This window comes from Eschrichtius robustus, chromosome 12, assembly GCF_028021215.1.
Source record: "Eschrichtius robustus isolate mEscRob2 chromosome 12, mEscRob2.pri, whole genome shotgun sequence".
Lineage (NCBI taxonomy): Eukaryota > Metazoa > Chordata > Mammalia > Artiodactyla > Eschrichtiidae > Eschrichtius > Eschrichtius robustus.
Window position 1 is genome coordinate 46,140,968 of NC_090835.1, and position 19,350 is coordinate 46,160,317.

Genomic DNA, 19,350 nt, shown 5'->3' on the forward strand with positions numbered 1-19,350 from the left:
TCTGGTGCCTTTTCTAAGGGCAGTGCTTTTTGTTAACTTTTCGGTTAAGGAGCCTTGGACAAGAGAAGAAATCTCTCTCTGTCTCAAGTGCAAATGATCTGCTGACAACTTCACCTCTGAGTTTATCTGGAACAATCCTTTTCCTAAGAAGAGAAGGTTATGAAGCAAATAAGAGTTTCAAGATATCATCTCACTGATTGCTTTTGCTGTAAAGTATTATTAATGAATCAGTCAACAAGTATTTATTGAGTGCCTGGTATGTACCTGTAATCTTTCATGAGCTTGACTTGTTTGAGTTCCAGCTGAGGTTTTCTGGCTAAGGAAGCAAAGACATCTGATTATTGATTTTCTTTCATTACCTAACCGGGGACTTTGCACCAGGTTGGGCCAACACAAGGTGCCCTTGAGGCCCTCCGTTGGCATCCTGTACTGAGTTGTCTACCTTGCTTGTGTGGGAGGAGTGAATGGGGTCTGGGAACCTGCATGTTAAACCAGCTCCCCGTCCCATTTTAATTTTGTAAAATTTAATTTAAACAACGGCAAGAAAATCAAAGACCGTTGATCTAGTCCAACCATTATTGTGCAGCCCATGTCCACTTCATGTTCGAATAGGCCAGAGTCCTCAGCCCAGTGCCTTATATTAAATAGGTGCTTAATAAGTGCTTCTTAAGTAAGAGAAAATGGAAAAGCATCTTCTTCAAATTAAAAAACAAGTTTTTCTCCTTTCTTATCTTTTTTTTTTTGTAAAAACAAAGCAAAATTAAAAACAGCGTATAGAATAGAAAGATCATTTTGTTTGTTGCCCCCTTCCAAAGATTGCCTTCATCTAACTAAAATCGTAAGTGAAACAAAAATAAAGGCACCACAATATGCACTGAGCCTGTGCAAATTAAAGGGATGAATAACACACAATGCTGACCTTCTAAAGGGGGGGGTCAAAAGTTATATGAGATGGTGACCTAAGAGAAAACAGGGTGTGTGTGTGTGTGTATTTGCGGGAGGGGTGCCATGTGGAGCACTGACAAACATTGTGGTAGGTGGGGTTGAAAGAAGGAAGGAAAGATAAATGATGGGAGTCAGGGGAGGTTGTACAGGGGATGGAGAAGGGATCTAATAGCCAGAGAAAACTTTTCATTATCATTTGCTAACAAAAATAATACTAAAATGTATATATTAATATATTTATAAATAGTTGCTGTGAGTTTCTGTCATGTAAACGCCCACGTACTGGTTGTGTCCTTTCTGCCGCTCTCAAGACCTCGGGCAGTTTTGCTTCCAGGTGAGGACCTGAGTGAGCCCTGGAATTGTGCCTTCTCCCCTCTCCTGCTCCCTCCTCGTGTGAGCGGGCTCTTCCTTGGGCCCATTTTCATTGCTTTTAGCTACACAGAGGTCTGCAAGGTCAAAGGTGGAAGCAGAGAAGCTCTGGCTGCACCATCACTCCCCACCTGTCAGCGACACGCGGTCAAGGCGCCGCCTCCCCGCCATTCCCCTCCAGGTGTGGGCCTGGGCGCCAGGCGTCCGGGAGAATTGAAGGAGCTTATCTCTGAAGGTCCAAAGCAGCCACATCCATGCAGGGTGCTGACCGGGACCGGGAGCCCTGGGCACAGTGTCTGGTGAGCAGGGCAGCCAGCTACTTATCCCAGTGAGCAGATTACCCTGTGACCCTTAGGCCTACTTTGTCACCTGCCACCTGCCAGCTTTCACTCTTTCTCATCATTCCAGATTCCAATGCTGATTTATCTTTGCTTTTTCTTTTAAGAACAAAAATGCTTGGCAAGCAGTTCTGTACAGATTGACCGTTTTCCTTTTCATGTGAATCCAGCACGTCTAAGACAAAGTTGGAACGCACTCAGGTGGGAAATTGACATGACAGCTCAGCTTGTAGCCCATCCGCCCCTCCTGGGTGATGGGCTCAGGCCGTAGTGGTTCTGAGGTACGGTTTGTGTTCTGAGCTTCTGGTTTGTGTTTTGAACCCTGTGACATCTGCTGCATGACCTGCTGGTCCCAGGCGTGAGATGCCCTGTGCAGCCCTCCCAGGCTGCAGGAAGCAAACTTGGAACCATTTAACACATCCGAACTCTCTTTCTTCTCTGTATCCTTCTCAGATGTATGAGTGATTTTTAATGAGGACTGCATCCAGGCTGGGGTGCACTTGAGTCTGTAGGTCTCTGTTGGGTGCTGTCTGCTGCCTTTGTTCTGTCCCCATGTTCTCCCTGGAGGTGGGACGGGTGCCTGCTTTTCCTGTGCTTGAAATGAGGTAGAGATGGTTTGGGAGGGGGTAGTTGACAGCAAGCTGTTCGTTAGCAGCCTGCCTTCTGCCACAGGAGCTCAGTGACTGGTAGTGGCAGTGCTTTAAAAAATTAACATCAGAAACTCATCTTAATTTGCAGTTATCTGCAAACTCATAACTGCATCAGTAGTAATTTAATCCAAAATTGTTAGCATTTAGTCATTTTTAAAATGTATTGAATAACTTTAAAATTCTTATATGTATATATATATATATGCATATGAGTATATTAAATTGTGTATGTGTATATGAATATTTATGTGTTCACACAACTAATAATTAGAAACTTAGAAATTTTATTAAATTCTTTTACACATTTAACTTTGATTACAAGTTTATTTAACTAGAGCCTTCTTAACTTTGCAGACCAAATCTATTAGAGTCTCTTAAATGCTTATAAAAGACAATATATAACTAACTTTGCAGCCCAGGATCTGATCCGCCTCCTACCTGGGGGTAGTTGTGGCCACAACATCAGGTTTTTCTATTCTTTTACCTACCTCCTCATTCCATATGCGGTTGGCTTATTCATAGACATCCTACTTAGAGAAATGTTCATACAGTGCTTTATAAAAGATATTAGTGCCAGAAGCAGAACAGTCATACACACCCGCCCTCCCCTACTTCTTAAGATGGATTAAAAATGTCTCCGTGTTATTGTCCCCTTTCCCTAAGGCAATATATCAGTTGCCTTGTTCACTTGGTTGCCCTTTTTATTTTCATATTCATTGACATTCATGGCCTTTACAGACTCAACCCGTTTCCTTTAACTGTTATTAACTCTCTTTTCTTTTTGATGTTCGAATTATCACAAGCTGGCTGGTGATGTCCTTTTAAGCAGGCTCCTACGCCTTATCACTTCTACCCCAGACCTTTTGGAGTGGTCTTTTGCTTTTGTGCAACATGCTATACTGCAGGCCTGTCTTGAATTTTCCTGCCCCAAGATATGGAATCAGCAACTCTCCAAGGATCCCTGTTAAGATTTAACCCAAATCTGGGCACCAGAATGTTGATGTGCTGGGGATGGGTGGAATAGTATCCTAGTTGGGCCGCTTTCTTGACAGAGCTGGCAATACAGGCCTACCTCGTTTTATTGTGCTTTGCAGATAACTGCATTTTTTACAAATTGAAGGTTTTTTAACGAACAAATCTGTCAGCACCATTTTTCCAACAGCATTTGCTCACTTTGTGTGTCTGTGTCACATTTTGATAAATCTCTCAATATTTCAAAAGTTTAAATTATTATTATATTTGTTATGGTGATGTGATGAGTGATCTTTGATGTTACAGTTGCCAAAAGATTACCACTTGCTGAAGGCTCAGATGATGGTTAGCATTTTTTTTAGCAATAAGTTATTTTTAAATTAAGGTATGTACATATTTTTAAGACATAATGCTATTGCACACTTAATAGACTACAATATAGTATAAACATAACTTTTATATGCACTTTGAAACCAAACATTTCATGTGACTTGCTTTATTGTGATATTTGGTTTATGAAAGCGGTGGTCTGGAACCAAAAATGCAGGATCTCTGAGGTATGCCTACAGAATTTTTTTTAACATCACAAAAGACACATTGGTAATTTTAACTTACCTCTTATTCTCCTGATCATTTTTAATATCGTTCTTAAAAAAAATCTTTTCAATTTGTTTTCTCTGTGCGATGCCAACTTGAGTTATCTCCTTTAATTCTACCCCTTCTTTTTTTTTTTCTTTCAAATTTTATTTGTAAATACTCCTTGAATGTTTTCTCAATTATTTTTTTTCTTTTAAAGAGAGAGCCTTTATTTTAAGGATTTTTACATTGAAGACTTCAAAAAGTAGTAGGTTTTTAGAACTTATTGACCTGTATTTAAAAGGAACTGTTGACAAAGATTCGCCAGAGATAATCTGAACAAACGGGAAAATACAGTTAATACTACTGAAACCTACTAAAATAATTCCAGGACATATGGTTTATCCGACATAACGATACCTCTAAATGCTGTCACTGATATGAAACTGACTGCTTCTTTTCTAAACGCACAGTGGTATAATTAACAATATTCAATCACTTCTGTTCTTTCCTGAATATATAAAAATTAAAATACCATTAAAAAACTAATATATTCTTCTCTTTAAATGTTTCTTACAGATACAGTTTCAATATTTTCATTCAATAGTGGTGTGGTTTAAGAGGTTTTTCATTCACAAGTCAAACGACAATCCACCCAAAGGGAACTGATAGTCTGTAGGCTCATAGTGCAAATAAAGAGTTCGGGGATGCAGCAACTGACCTTTCTAAAATACAAAACGGATAAAATTCTTAGAGGATACATTCAGTAAGCTCTACTAAGCAGCTGGCCACAGAACTAGAACATTTGATCATTTTCCTGGTGATTTCAGTGGGACTCCAGATGTCTCCAGACTCAACTTGAACTCTCATCTTAGGCTTTGTATTTTGCTTTTCCAGTTTTGCTAATGACACAAACATGATTCAAATCCCTGAAGTGTTCATTATAGTCAAGGGCATATCGTACGACAAACTTGTCTGGAATTTCAAATCCAGCACATCTGGTCTATATGCAACACTTCGAGGGGTCCTTTTCACCAGCAAGCTTGCAACCTTGACCATCTTTGGATTATGCTGCTTGACCAAGGAAAGCAAGGTTTGCATTGTTTTGCCAGTGTCGGTTATATCGTCAACAATCAAGACATTCTTCCCAGTTAAAGTTGAGAGATCATCTCCACCAGTTACTTTTATGTTACCTGTTGACTGGTCATTACGGCAGCTCTTCAGTCTGATGAAATCTACAGTCATAGGTCTAGATCCATCACTATTTCTGTTCATTTGATGTAATCCAGCAGGTCAGCAAAGAATTTATAGCCCCCCCTTGAGCACACAGAGGGCCACGATGTGATGGCCTCCCATCTCCCTCATCACATCTCGAGCCAGCCGTTCCAAGTCCCGTCCATAATTAGTCCATGGGGAATAAACACCTTTTCCAAATCCTCAGCATACGGATTAGGTCTACAGAATAAAACTAGGTCATAACCTGGTGCATCATAACTAATCACGACGCTGGGACTGCGTGTCGCCCTAACGGAGCCGGCTGGCGCGCGGGCCGAGGGCCGTCTGGGGAGGAGGAGCCGGTGGCGGGCCGACCAGGAGGCGGAGGCCCGGCGGGAGGTGGTGGGAAAGCAGAGCGGCCCGCCCCAGCGCTCCGGGCCGCCGCTGCTCAGAGCCCAGGCCTGTTTTCTCAATTATTGACAGAAAAGGCTTTGGAGGTGGTTGGTGCCCGGTTTGGATTCAGTTGCTCTTGGTTTTTGCTGAGTGATCCTGGTCTAGTGACGTCACCTTTCTGAGCCCCCTTTCCTTGTCTGCCCAGTGAGGGGGTGTTAGGTAGCAGGGCTCTGAGGGCTGAGTGAGCTGTAAAGGGCTGTTGTCTGATGTGCAGTCGGCACTTATTAAATAGTGTTGTGTGAACATGGGGGTGAGTGAGGGGGTCTTCTCTGAGGCTGCTCCTGGGACCAGTCCCGATTCCTGATCCTCCTGGGGTGGGGCAGTGATGGGGGGAGCCCAGGAACATTGGAGGAGAAGGTGCTTTTTCAGCTGCAGCAAGCCTGGGCCAAGGAAGGGCTGTAACTCTCTGGAGTCGTGGGAATGTTGGAGGAAAGTGTGGATTTGAAGGCAGAGAAACCTGGATTTTAACCTTGGAACCATCTCTAAAGAGTTGTGGGTGGATTACTGCATCCTTCTGCGCCTATCACACGGCAGTTTTGGTACGGACGTTCAATTTAAAACTTGCTCAAGGCCCATAAAATTCACCCATAAATGACGCTGTTTCCTTATTCATACACATTCTGCTTTCTTTCGCATTTTCTAAGAAAGTAAATTGGGAGACTTCCCTGGTGGCGCAGTGGCTAAGAATCTGCCTGCCAGTGCAGGGGACACGGGTTCGATCCCTGGTCTGGGAAGATCCCACATGCTGCGGAGCAACTAAGCCCGTGCGCCGCAACTACTGAGCCTGCGCTCTAGAGCCCGCGAGCCACAGCTACTGAAGCCTGTGCGCCTAGAGCCCGTGCTCCGCAACAAGAGAAGCCACCGCAATGTGAAGCCCACGCGCCGCAATGAATAGTAGCCCCCACTCGCTGCAACTAGAGAGAGCCCGCGCACAGCAGCAAAGACCCAACGCAGCCAGAAAATAAATAAATAAATAAATAAATAAATAAATAAATAAAGTCAGTTGGGTATATGCAGTCTTCAGATTTGATGTAAGTTGTGTTCAGTAATTTGTAAATGGCCTCACCCCACCCCCAGATTGCCACTCCTGCTCATTACTGCGGACTCAATGCCTTCTAATGAATTATGCTGGGAAAAGCTGATACATGACATTTCTACCTCATTTCCCTCATTACAGCTTAGAAAATTGTACTCTCTTTTTAATTGCTCGTACTGGCTTGTTTCCTTTTTGAAGGAATTAGAGTGATGAAGATGATCCCAACTAACATTTATTGCAAACTCACTTTGTCCCAGGCACTGTGCTAAGTGCTCTGCCATGCGTTAATTAATTAACGCCTCGCCCCATCTGTGCGGCAGGTATTATAGTCACCCCATTGAGCAGATAAGACTCAGGTGTCTAAGAAGGTCACAGAGATGGGAAATGAGGATCCTGGACCAAACTTCAGGCCGCCCAACTCCAAAAGCCCTTGCTCTTAGCTATGAAGCTAAACTGCCTGCCATTAGTTGACCATCCATCCATCCATCCATTGATTTTTGCTTTTATGGTGATGTGGGATGAATAAAATATTTTTGAAATTCGTAGCACTGTGAGGTAAATGTGCCAAGCCTTTGTTTAAGGGGTTTCTAACTGCACCTAACTTTTCTATGATGCTTTGTGGAGTTTGCATTTCCTGTTCCTTTATTACATCTTCATTTTGAAAATTAATATTGGACTCTCCCCGCCCCGAATATTGGATTGAACTTGTTGAACATGCTGATTTTGAGGAACCTGTTAACTGTTGGTCGGTTTATTTATGAGGCCTATAATCATCTTTTTAGAAACACCTTAGGGAACTTTAAAAAAATAAAGTCTCGGAAAACCTTAGGACGCCAGCCTCAGCTCCCCTGTCATGAGGAATGACATCTGAGAGGTCGCCTGGTGGTTTGCTGTGGGGCTCTTGAGAGGTACCATCATTGCCAGGGAGAGACATGACAAGGACCAAAGGGAGAGATGAGATATGTTCAGATAATGGGGGCAGTTACAGCAGGAATTAAAATCATTGGCTGCTGACTTTAATTAGGTGAATGTCCTAGAAAATTTTAAATGTGTATCCAAGTTGGGGTCTGAGGAGGGCACACACACACACACACACACACACACACACTTACATAGTTTTCCTCTAAATTTTCTACCAGACACACACACAGACAGGCAGATACACACACACACACAGACACACACACACACACTGTAAAATCTACCCCCCACCCCAATCTGTCTAGTCTATTGAAGAGCCTTGCCATCCAGTGTAGTCTGGGGACCAGCAGCTTTGCTATTATGTGGGAGCTGGTTAGAAATGCAGAATCTTGGGCCCAACTGCAGACTTGCTGCATCAGAATCTGCACTTCAGCAAGAGCTCCAGGTAATTCACATGCTCATTAAAGCCTGGGAAGCCCTGCCCTAGAGGGATGCCTTTTCCTCCAAGTTCATTCACTGAGGTATCATATGCCATTGGAAGGATAAAGGGAAATTGGCCCCGTTTGGTCACTGTGGAAGGAAAGAAGCTTGCCCTCCCAGTAGTGGTTGAAGAGTCCTTTTACTATTACTCATTCGCAAATTATACAGTCTTGAGTAGAAAGTTAAGAGGAAAACTGAATCAAGGCCACACTTGTTGCTGTTGACACCAACAGATGGTTACAGTACCTGGCTAACAGGCTGGTGAGGTTCTGTAGGTAGTTTTGCTTTAGGGCAGTGGTTTTCCAAGGGAGATTTTGCGCCCATGGGTCATTTGGCAGCATCTGGAGACACTTTTGGATGTCACATCTACAGAGAGAGAGGGTGGTGCTTCTGGCACCTAAATGGGTAGAGGCCAGGGATGGTGCTAAACACCCTGCCATGCCCAGGACAGCGCCCCGCAACAAAGAATTATCTGACCCTAAATGTCAATAGTGCTGTGGTTGAGAAACCCTGCTTTAGGGAGTGAGTTTAACTTATAGTAAGTCTAAAATCTGTTTCATTACCCCATTACTCATTTAAAAGAAATATTTCAAACATGCTAAACACTTAGGACTAATAAATGTTAACTTCACTTTTTTTTTTTATAAATAAAACGTTACCGATGCATTTATAAGTACAGTTTCAAAGTCCCATTCCTTCACTCTTTCCCCAGAGGGAACCACCTTCCTGAGGGTGGGCTGTTTCCTCCTGGTGTGTATTTTTGTACCTTGATTACACATATAAATGTCCCTGAAAACAGCCTATTATATTGCACGGGCCCCTTTGTAATGGCGTTCTCCTCTATTTGTATGTTGCAGGCTCTTTTGCTAGGAGTTTGAGCAAAGGCACGAGCAGAGAACAGGACTGTATCTAGATGAAAACGTTTCCATTTTCTAAGTATTCTACATCTCCTTTAGGTGGTGGTTAAAATTTTTAAGAAAAAATGCTTGATGTTTAAAATCAGGTTGAGGAAAGAAGTAATGGTTGCAGATTGTTAAAGGTGGCATTTTTGAAATGCAGATTCTGTAGTGACCCAGAATTAAGCAAATGAACTTGTGCTGACATTTGTTGGAGGGTACGATGGTGGTAAGGTCCCTGGTGCTGCCCCCCTTTTCCACCTGCACCCTCCTTTCTGCCAACGTGGCACCTCTCAGCCCCTGCTCCCAGCATCCTTGGAAGACATTTCCTCCATCTCTGCATCATTTTTCAGAGCCGGCCTGTTTCTATGGCAACTGTGAGATTGAAAGATGAGCGGGAGCGGGAGGCGAGGCTGGAGTGAGACCTCAGGGTGGTGGTGTGTGTCCCTGACGTCACCTTCTGTGCTTCCGGATAGGACGATTCTGGCTACTCCCATTCAGGGCTGCTGGCTGGTGCCGCTTTATTAGCGGGGCTGCCAGGGTCTCTGATAGCTCTACAAATTGCCTTTCTTTCTGCTCCTCCTCCTCCCCTCCACAATTTTTCTTTTCACTGCCCCTTTTCTGTTCTGGCTCCAGACTGTCATTAAGAATGCACAGCTTAATTCTGGTGTGTTTTGGGACGCTCTTCTGCCCAGTGTTTTGGAAGGGCGGGGAGGCATGGCAGCGTTTCACTTGACGTCGGTGGCGCCGTGAAGTGCATTCTTTCCTCTGCAAGAATACTGACTATGCAGAAATTTATCGAAGCGGATTATTATGAACTAGACTGGTATTATGAAGAATGCTCGGACGGTAATTATGACTCCTGCAGAACAGAGCGGGGATGTGTAGGGCCATTGTCTCCTTCGGGGGAGGGGGTGTCCTGGAATCTTCCTGGGGAGACGGGCGGAAGGAGGGCCACGGGACCAGCACCGCGTGGCTCTGACCCTTGCGAAGGCGTGGTGGAGGAGACAGCAGGTGGGCAGGGCTCGTGATTGTGGGAGGCTCCTTGGCAGTTTGGAGGTGGTGTTGGTGTGTGCTGGGCTTGTGAGCATCACACGTCAGTGGGATTGAATTCTCGCTGGGGTGATGCGTGTGTGTGTGTGTGTGTGTGTGTGCACGCGCGCGCGCACGAGCGCGCAAGTGGAGATGTGGTCCTCGTTAGGGTTCAGGGATTAGTGTTTTCAGGAAGTGGTCCTCTGCCCTGGGAGAATCCACCCTTTTCTGAGCCCAGACCTGGGGGCACAGGGGAGGCTGGACAAAAGGCAGAAGCAGCCTCCCACCTGGCAGACAAGTCAAATGAATTTTCCTTGTGGGCTCCCAGAGATGGGGGTGGGAGATGTTGGGAGGGGCTGGAAGAGCCTGTATCCTCCGCTGTGTGTGCAGGGAGGGTGTGGCACATTCCAGAGGAGACTGGGTGGAGTTTATGTGGCTGGAGCGGCCTCAGGAGGTTCCAGGCATCAGGAAATGGCACTGAGGTGCATTCTCAGGCCACAGGGGAGGGGCCTCGGGCTCCTGTGGTGTTGGCATCAAATTGTATATGACACAGTTAACCTGTTGTCTTTAATTTCTTCTTTAAAGTGACCCTCAATCTGTGCCTTTACATAGACACACACAAAAAGGACACAATTAATATATATACTTAGAGGGTCCATTCCCCCAGTGATGATACGTTCCCAGCCTCACACGAGCCAGTAATAGGTAAGGTAACTGCTTTTCAATTGAATCCGGAGTTTCAGTCTCTCTAACATGACTACATTTGATTAACCTGAATGATGTAACAGGCTGGGACCTGGCCTCATTAGTAAGCTAAGAACTACATAATTATCTCTTTATCTGCTGGTTTCTGCCTTGACTATGGGCTGCAGGAAAAGGGCCAGGAGCCTTTCTTAGCGGGGGTGGATGGATATCTAAATGTGCTGAGAAACCTCCCTAGCTGAGCCCCACCATCCCCAAGCATTAGATGAAGACATTGCCACGTTGAGTCCCTGTGCATCTTTAAACATCCTGAGTAATGATGATGGTGGGCAACTCCCAGGGTTGTGAGGGGAAAAGATGACTCAGTTTTTTTTCTTTCGGGTATATTATTCTTGAAGCAAGTTCCCATCCTATTACCCAACTCCAGGAGGCAATTATAGGGGTGCTTCTTTTCAGAATCCATCATTGACCTCTTGAAGTTTTCTTGGTGATTTGTGACTCGCTGAACCCTCCATAACTTTTTAAAGTATGGACCACAGGATCACGGAGCATTGGTTACGGCAGAGGGCTTGTCTCACAGCCCGGGGATGCACTGGGTGTGGCCATGGCTCCCACGGAGCCATCCTGGAAGTGAGGGAGGAAGGTTTCTTACTGTCTTGACCCAACTGCGACACCGTCCAGCTCTATTTACACCCTTGTCTGAGGAAATGAAGCCAGTCACTCTCGGTGGTTAATCTGAAGGGTGAGAGGAGGCCTGCTCTTATCTGGGTGTCTGTCTATCAGAAGGATTTTCTTACCCAGCCATTTCTCAGTTGAGTCTTTTGGCCCCGAGGCAGCCAGATCTCTCTTCTTCCAGCAGAAAAGGAAAATGGAAGAAGAGGCAGCTCATCTGTCCAAGGGTAAATAAATGTTGATTGCAATTACTGTCGGAATTATGTTGAGCAAAATACTTGCCTTTATCCTTCATCCCAATTTGGATGAAGCAGAGAAGGCCACTGGGACAGAATTTACTGTGGCAACTGACATTTTCGTAATCCCGTTTTAAAGATAGTTAAGTAAAGCAGGGAATTAAAGGAATGGAAGCTCAGAACTAATCTGGTTTAGGAAACCCCACAAAAGGGGGTGGAATTCAAGAATATGCTGATGTTGTCGTTACTTGTTTATACATGTCTAACTAGGGTTCTTTCCTGACCTCGGCAGGTTAGTCTGGAAACGAAGGCAATTTGCCTTTGTGTTTATGCATCTTTAAAATTGCAAATCAGTCTTTGAATAGCCCTTTCATCTCCTGGTCCTGAACTTCCTGGTGAGGAGGCCAGGTAGGAGTTAGACACACAGCGTTGCTTTGTCTCTCTTATTATTTGCCATTCGAATCTTTAATGAGGGAAACTTCTAGGGAACTTTGCATACTAATAGCAAAAGATGAGTCATATGTTTTGAAAAAGATGCAAAATCATCATTTATGTCAGAGTTACCGACTCGCACTTAAATTGCAGGGTGAGCACCAAGAAAGTAATATATATGGGTGGGAATATAGATTGCAGGACGATTAGGAACCCCTCTTTTAAAGGTGGAATTAAGAAATGGCTGCTTTTCTCTTTTCTCTTTGAGGTTTAGGAGAGCTTTATTCAGTCCACTGATTGTATCCTTCCCCCTTAATCAGTTTTAGTTGTGGAGTCTAATACTCTGTGTCCCCCACTACCACCCAAACAAGGGGTATGGGGCAGGGGCTTAGAATAGTAGGAAATTGGAGGGGTTGATTGCGCAATACCTTAAGGTAATTTTTAGAGGTTTGAAATAGCTAGCGATCAACAGAGTACGGCAGTGGTCTTTGCAGAATTTTCACACATGTACTCAGTGTTTACGGTTTAAACTCTAGCATCAGAAAGAGTGGATATATGTATATGTATAACTGAGTCACTTTGCTGTACACCTGAAACTAACACAACACTGTAAATCAACTCTACTCCAATAAAAATTAAAAAAACAACAACAACAACTCTAGAGTCAAACAGGGTCCTGGTTACCTACGTTGGCTGTGTCCCACCTCTAATTGCAGGAACCTCTAAAACCTGGCAAATAATGGCAATCACTCGCTTATCAAAAAAGCAGATTCCCAGACTAACTCCAGACCAGGAGAGGCCCTGAGAAATCTGAATCTTTAGTGCACGCTTTCGGTGATTCTTTACATCAGGTGTGTTTGGGAAACTATGCCAGTGTGAGCGGAGACCATCCCTGGGCACAGGGGTCTGGAAGATAATTCTTTATGTCTGTCACGAAATCCTATGTTGTTTCTTGGCTACACTGGTCACTTAAAAGAAGTATGCTTATAAAGAGTGTGAGGCTTTTTTAATTTTCAGAAAGGCTTGGGTTCAAGTATATGTCCCTAAGTTAAAGAAACGGAGTGCACGTTTGTAATTATTCTAGAAATAGGTAGAATGCCAGAAAAGAGTGCTGGCTTGGAGTCTGCCTTTGGGGCCTGTTTTGCATTCTGCATGGCTGTGTGATGTTAAAAAGCAAAATTCAACGGATAAATATAAAGATCAAATTGGTTTTCTTCAGCGATTCATGAATCGAGCAGCATCCCGTCTAGCAAGTAGAAAGGAGCTCTGAGGAGGTGTATAAAATGGAAGGCTTTTATAGACAAGACGGGAGCAGGGACAGGGAAAAAGCAGATTCTCTCTCTTTCTTTGGGGGATGGATGGGGTCTATCAGGCAGATTACCTCATTACTGCTGACCGGGAAATTCCAGACCGACTGGTTAAGACTCCATTCCTGGGAGAGGCTGAAGCTGCAATTAGGTCAGGTATTAAGTCTTGGTTGTCTGCCCTGGGGCTTAGCGCAAGCGACTCCATTTGGGGCCTGTTGTTTCTTTTTACCAGTGGTTTGGTACATCCTGGGACCCCAGTGAGCCTCTGTCAACCCAGCTTTCTCATCTGGCAAATGGGGATAACCACGTTGGCCAGAACCATTGCGAAGGAGGGTAAAGCGTGTAAATAAAGTAAAAGCTCTTTGTGATCGGCAAAGTGCCAGGCCAGTGCTTAATTTTATTTTTTCAGAAATAGTACTAGTTATTAAGTTCTTTTTAAGAATCCCTTTCAAAAGGTAACTGGTATTTTGAACAAGGTATAGTACCTTGGGAATTCCCTGGCGGTCCAGTGGTTAGGACTCCACGCTTTCATGCTGAGGACGCAGGTCCAGTCCCTGGTCGGGGAACTAAGGTCCCACAAGCTGTGCAGCGCAGCCAGAAAAAAAAAAAAAGGTATAGTATCTGGACCACCTGTTTCTCGCTGCGGTCTCTTTTGTAATCATCCACCCTCGTGTCCCCTTTTACAACATTATAGGTTTGAATGTCACAGCGGGAGGTGGTCTAGTTCATACTGATCTTATAAATGGGGACACCCAGGCAGATTGTGCAGTGGTTGTTTTTAAGGCCTTCTTATTCCATAATGAAAATCCACGGCATTACACACAGGTCGCACGTGTGCTGTTCCCTGACTGCAGTGACCTCTAAAATGTCACCCAGGGTCAGGGTGGCTGGTTTGCGAGTGAAGTTTTATCAGAGGTATTTTAAGCATTAATTGAAAAACTGTTACTAGACTTTTGAGATGATTTTCTAACTTTCCTGCACTTGTGTTCAGACATGTAAACAGGCCCCATTTTTCATGTGTGTTTGTTGTGGGATGCACCACTGGAGGTAGAGGCTGACTTTCCCTTTCCAGACTCAGCAGTCTTCTGAATGGCTGTTAAGATGATTTAAAAAAAAAAAAAAAAAAAAGAATTACATGTAAATGTATGACGTAGCTGTACATTTTTATCAGCAGCTTTGGTAAAGCAGAGATAATGTCCTCCCTCAGATGTAGAAGCGGAGGACTAGAGAACTGATGAGAGGGCCAGAGGGAGCTTAGAGCCCAAGTTTTCAGAGCTTTGTGTTTCTCATTTATTTTTTAAAAATAGCATAAGTAAGGGCCTTGGGGAAGTGACCCTCAGTGACGGGCCACCCTGCTCTGTATAGGCAGAGGAGTAAAAGTACAGGGAGGCTTGTGGAGAGGAGTAGGATGCATGGGATACAGAGGGGAAGGAGACTCTTGCAGAGGGTGAGGGGGGTCCGCAGGAACAGGTTGCAGGGGAAAAGCAGGCCAAGGAGGCCGGGGAGCATCAAGCTCATGTCTGAAGACGAGGGGCAGGCATCCTTGGGCGTGCCTGTCCAGTGGGACTTTCTGTGATGATGGAAACGTTCTGTGCTGTCCCGTTTGGTAGCCACTAGCCCCATGTGGCTATGGAGCGTCTGAAACTTGGCTACTGCCACTGAATTTTGGATTTTATTTAATTTTAATCAATAGAGATTTTAATGTAAATAGCCCTAGTGGCTCGTGACCACTCTTTGGACAGCGGAGGGTGGAGCTTCGGGAAGATGACTTCTGTGGGGTGTGTAGAATAAATCTGGAGAGGACACTCACAGGAAGAGCTCCCTCTGACTGGCGGGAGGCGAGTGACACTTGCCTTCTGTGGCCTTGAACGTTCCCGGACATGGGTCAGAACCCACGCCCTGCCCCCCTGCGTTGGGCCACGGTCCTAGTCCTTACCTCTGGGACAGCACACACTGCGGCTGCTTGACTGTCCGGGGTGAGCTGGGCCACCCTCAGCTCCACCTCCCATGTCCATGTCCCATAGTCCATCCGGCACCTGGCACAGGGATTCCTGGGCTTTCTTGCTGGTCTTTAGGGGTCTGTTCTGCTTTGACTTTTGGAAAACTGTTCTCTCAGAGAAGGTGCACTTTGTCCCATCTCTGCCTTTAACCTTGAGGTGAATGCAGATGTGGATGAGGTTGGAGAATTCCCTCACACCCTTGCAGAGGGAGGGAGGGAAGGAGGAAGGGTTTGGGGTGGGGAGAACCCTGAAGAATGAGAGAACTGAGAGAAATGGGGTGACATGGGGAGGCTAGGATGGTCTTGTGTTCACAATGCCATGTCCTAAATTTATCTTTTAATTTACATGTATATATATTTTAATTATATAATATATAGAGACTTGAACATCATTTGCTAAAGGTAGCCTAGAATTGAATTAAAAGATGAGTATAACCATCTGGTTATGAGTAAAATCACTTAAAAGTATTTTCAAATATATGAAATCAGCTTTTTTTTTCATTTATATATACTACAGCCCCTCCCACTAGCCTGCACATCTTATAGTCAATCTGATACTCGCCGAATGAATAATGCACAAGGTGGAGTTTTCTCCCTCCCTCCCCTCCCAGAGCTTCAGACTCACTGTCATTTGCATTGAATTAACAAGCCCCAATTTGATAATGTTTACTGAGCTTAAAGAACGATGGTTTTCCCCTGAGTGTCTGCCTTTATAAACATTGTATTTAAAGCTTATGAAGATTTTCAAAATGGGATTTTGAACTCCCTGCTACTGAATTTCTACTGACCCTACTTTATTTTTATTTTTATTTTTATTTATTTATTTATTTATGGCTGTGCTGGGTATTCGTTTCTTCGCGAGGGCTTTCTCTAGTTGCGGCAAGTGGGGGCCACTCTTCATCGTGGTGCGCGGGCCTCTCACTATCGCGGCCTCTCTTGTTGCGGAGCACAGGCTCCAGACGCGTAGGCTCAGTAATTGTGGCTCACGGGCCTAGTTGCCCCGCGGCATGTGGGATCTTCCCAGACCAGGGCTCGAACCCGTGTCCCCTGCACTGGCAGGCAGATTCTCAACCACTGTGCCACCAGGGAAGCCTGACCCTACTTTTTACAAAGAACACATTTTTAACATCCTAAAATGTAGCAATCATTTTCAGGTTCCAGAAAAGTAACCTGGCAATGAGTATGTCTGTAGGTGCTAATTTCTTAATAAAATCTTTATTCTATTCTGGTTTTCTTTTTATAGGCACTGGTCTATGGTCTTCTATTCGTTTTTATGGAGGTAGCGATTCAGTTTAGCAGACATTTTTAGCCGCCTTAGCAGGATCTGCAGCCCTAAGGATTTAAAGACGGATGAGACCTAGTTCCTGAACTTGTGCAGAGAATTCTTGCTGACAATCTGGCCTCTGCTAAAGGCCCCCTTGGTTACCTGAGGGAGGTGACTGGGCAGAGAGGTGGTTTAGGCCTCCTGGTATAGCTTTTAGGAGCAGGGAGACCTGCCACGGTGTAGCGGGGAGGTAGCTGAAGCACAGGAATTGTACAATGTGCCATGATTCTCTGAGACACCAGTGCTTCAGGCCACCTTTCAGTGGGTTTGATGGAAGGACCTGCCATTTCACTGTTACAGGCAAAATCAAACAGTGTAGAGGAATTGGTAGTGAGATGTGCAATAAAACTTGATTCTTTTTTCAGGCAGCTTTGCAAACTATTAGGCTGTAGATTTTTTTCCCCTTATCCTGCAATTAGAAAAGATCTTTATAAATTTGGCTGTGAATACACAGATGTAGGGTGAGAGTGGGATTTACAAAATGCAGTTTAAAAAAGAGCAAATGCAATATATTATTACCAAAGAAAAACTGGGATGAAGTAAGCTTAATACAAGTAGTGCTTACTGCAGTTTTTTCTTTTTCTCTTGCTAGAAACCAGAATGATCTTTTCCTTCCCTGTTCAGCCCTGTGTCATGCTGTTGTCACAGTCAGATTTGTGTCAACTTTTGAGGCACACCCACAGGAACTCTCTCACCTGAGGGAACTGGGCAATCAGTCGCCAGGTCACCTCCTCCGCCAGAGCTCCACCTTTAGACAGGTGTGCCTGCTTGAGGCATGGATGGTATTGCCCTGTGCAGTTGCTGCGAAACTTCCAGGAAGCTACCATTCCTCATTGCTTCTGGGGGAGCAAAAGCGGAAGAAGAATCTGGATGCAGAGAGGCCGTGCACCTGCCTGCTCGCCTCCCGTCTGACTCCAGAGCACCCGTTAGGGCCACCCCAGGGCTGGGCAGGGCTTTCCCATTCCGATAGGTGCTTCTCCCCCCTCCGCCCCACCTCCTTCTGTGGGAGCCACCCCCTTCCGGGTCGCCTGGGTGCCGATGGGCCAGTGGCCCTGCGCACACCCTCCACTTCAGCTGAGCCGGGGCATGTCCGTGGCCCCAGCCAAGGCCCAGCGTGCGCCCCGGGGGCCCCGGCCCCAATGCCTCCTCCGGGAGGGCAGCCAGGAGCTCCTTCAAGGATCGCTTCTTAGGGTGATGTTTTGGCTTTGGGGTGACTTCCGCAATGTCCCTAAGAGATGTGGGAGGAGAAGAAGAATATCTTGAGTATGACTGCCAGAGTGAAGAGAGGAAGCCCATCCACAAGCAGCCTGAAACTCTGGACCTCTTGGAGGAGGGTAAATTCTGTTCTTTGCGCCAGTCTGATCCTTTCCCTCTTAGTGTCTATGTAGGCCTGGCTGTTTCACTGATCTCACAGCAGTCTTTTATTTTCATAGTGGGGTATAAGGTCAAGTACGCACGTCTTATGTGGCGAATGTAAAGCCGCCAGGAGAGAAGCTGCGTTTCCAGCATCCTGGGAAGTCCTGTTGCCCCCCTTTCTTTCTAGTTTACACCTCCTTCCTGGGAGACCACTGTCCTGACTTGTATCACCTTAGATTTGTTTTGCCTGTTCTCGATGTATGTAAATGGAATCAAACAGTGTGTATTATTTTGTCTAGCTTCTGTTGCTTAACTGAGGTCTTTGAAATTCATACTTTTTGCAAATGTCAGTAGTCCCCCGACATGCACACACTTTATGGCATTCCAGCACTCTGTTTTAAGAGTTTTCATTGTCTTCTTCTGACTGAATGGCTTTTGGTGGGTTAATGGACAAGAAACTGAGTCATTATTAAATAATATGTTTTTGTTTACTTTAGGAAATTGTTTATTTTAAAAAATTATTAATCACCAATTTGAAATAGGGATTTTAAAAAAGTTTAGAAATATTTCAAATAGAAAAGTACAAGGGCTGACATTGAAATTACCTGGGAACTCACCACCAGGCTGTATCAGAGGGGTGCTGCTTTTGGAGAAGAGGGGGGAGGGTTTTAAATAAAGATACACCCAAATGCTGAGTTTGAGTTTCCTAATTGGGCTTTTGGGGCTTTTACTCACAGCCCAGAAAAAGGGGTTTTTTGGGGGGGTGTTGTGAAACAGAATGTTTAAAGAGTGACTGCAGGAAGTTCTTTAGGTCTTGAGTAAAAGCAATCAAAAAACTTTTTCAAAATTCTGCTCTGTGACGGCCTGTTTTCATGTCTCAGAATAACTTTTTATTTTTTAAATGGTTTATAATTGGCTATATACTGAAAGTGTTCTTCTTTTGAGGTTACTGCCCTGAGAATATTAACACTTCACCTATAGGACAGTTAAAAGTGTTTAATTGGAGAAAGGGGGAGAGCAGTGCTGAAACCTGGCACCCCCTGTCTGGTCCTTTCATGAAAGAGATGATGGAGGTGAAAGGAGAGAGGAGTGAAAGACCAATTGGGACTGTGCATTTGTTGGGTTCCTGGAAGTGATCAAGAGAAAGGCCTCCATCTGCTCTTACAGAACTAGGGCCAGCCCAGATTTCACTGGATCAGCTTGTGTCCCTTGAAGCTGGGCCGCTCGGCGTGCATCCTGGGTACCCACATCACCTGGGAGCTTGTTAGAAATGCAGACTCCCAGGCCCCACCCCAGACCTACTGGGTCAGAATCTGCATTTTAACAAGACCTTCAGGGGATTCCTATGCACATTAAAGTATGAGATGAGCTGCTGCCTAAAAACATCGTAAGATCATTTTTAAAATCAATTATGGAACCATATGAGTCTGAAATGAAAG

General features: G+C 44.9%; 1 protein-coding gene and 1 pseudogene across 5 annotated transcripts in view; one reads left to right on the top strand and one right to left on the bottom strand.

Moving 5' to 3' along the window:
* The window catches only part of TRAK1 (trafficking kinesin protein 1), a 101,780-nt gene that overhangs the window by 30,991 nt on the left and 51,439 nt on the right, over positions 1 to 19,350 (top strand). For 2 of the 5 annotated variants that reach the window (XM_068558240.1, XM_068558241.1), the window contains exon 1: positions 9,479 to 9,700. The exons of the other annotated variants lie outside the window; for them this stretch is intronic. In XM_068558240.1, the coding sequence (XP_068414341.1) occupies positions 9,637 to 9,700 (64 nt within the window). In that variant the 5' untranslated portion in view covers positions 9,479 to 9,636. Of the gene's footprint in view, positions 1 to 9,478; positions 9,701 to 19,350 lie in introns of those variants that run through there. 5 annotated transcript variants of the gene reach the window in all.
* On the bottom strand, positions 4,722 to 5,215 carry LOC137773386 (hypoxanthine-guanine phosphoribosyltransferase pseudogene; annotated as a pseudogene).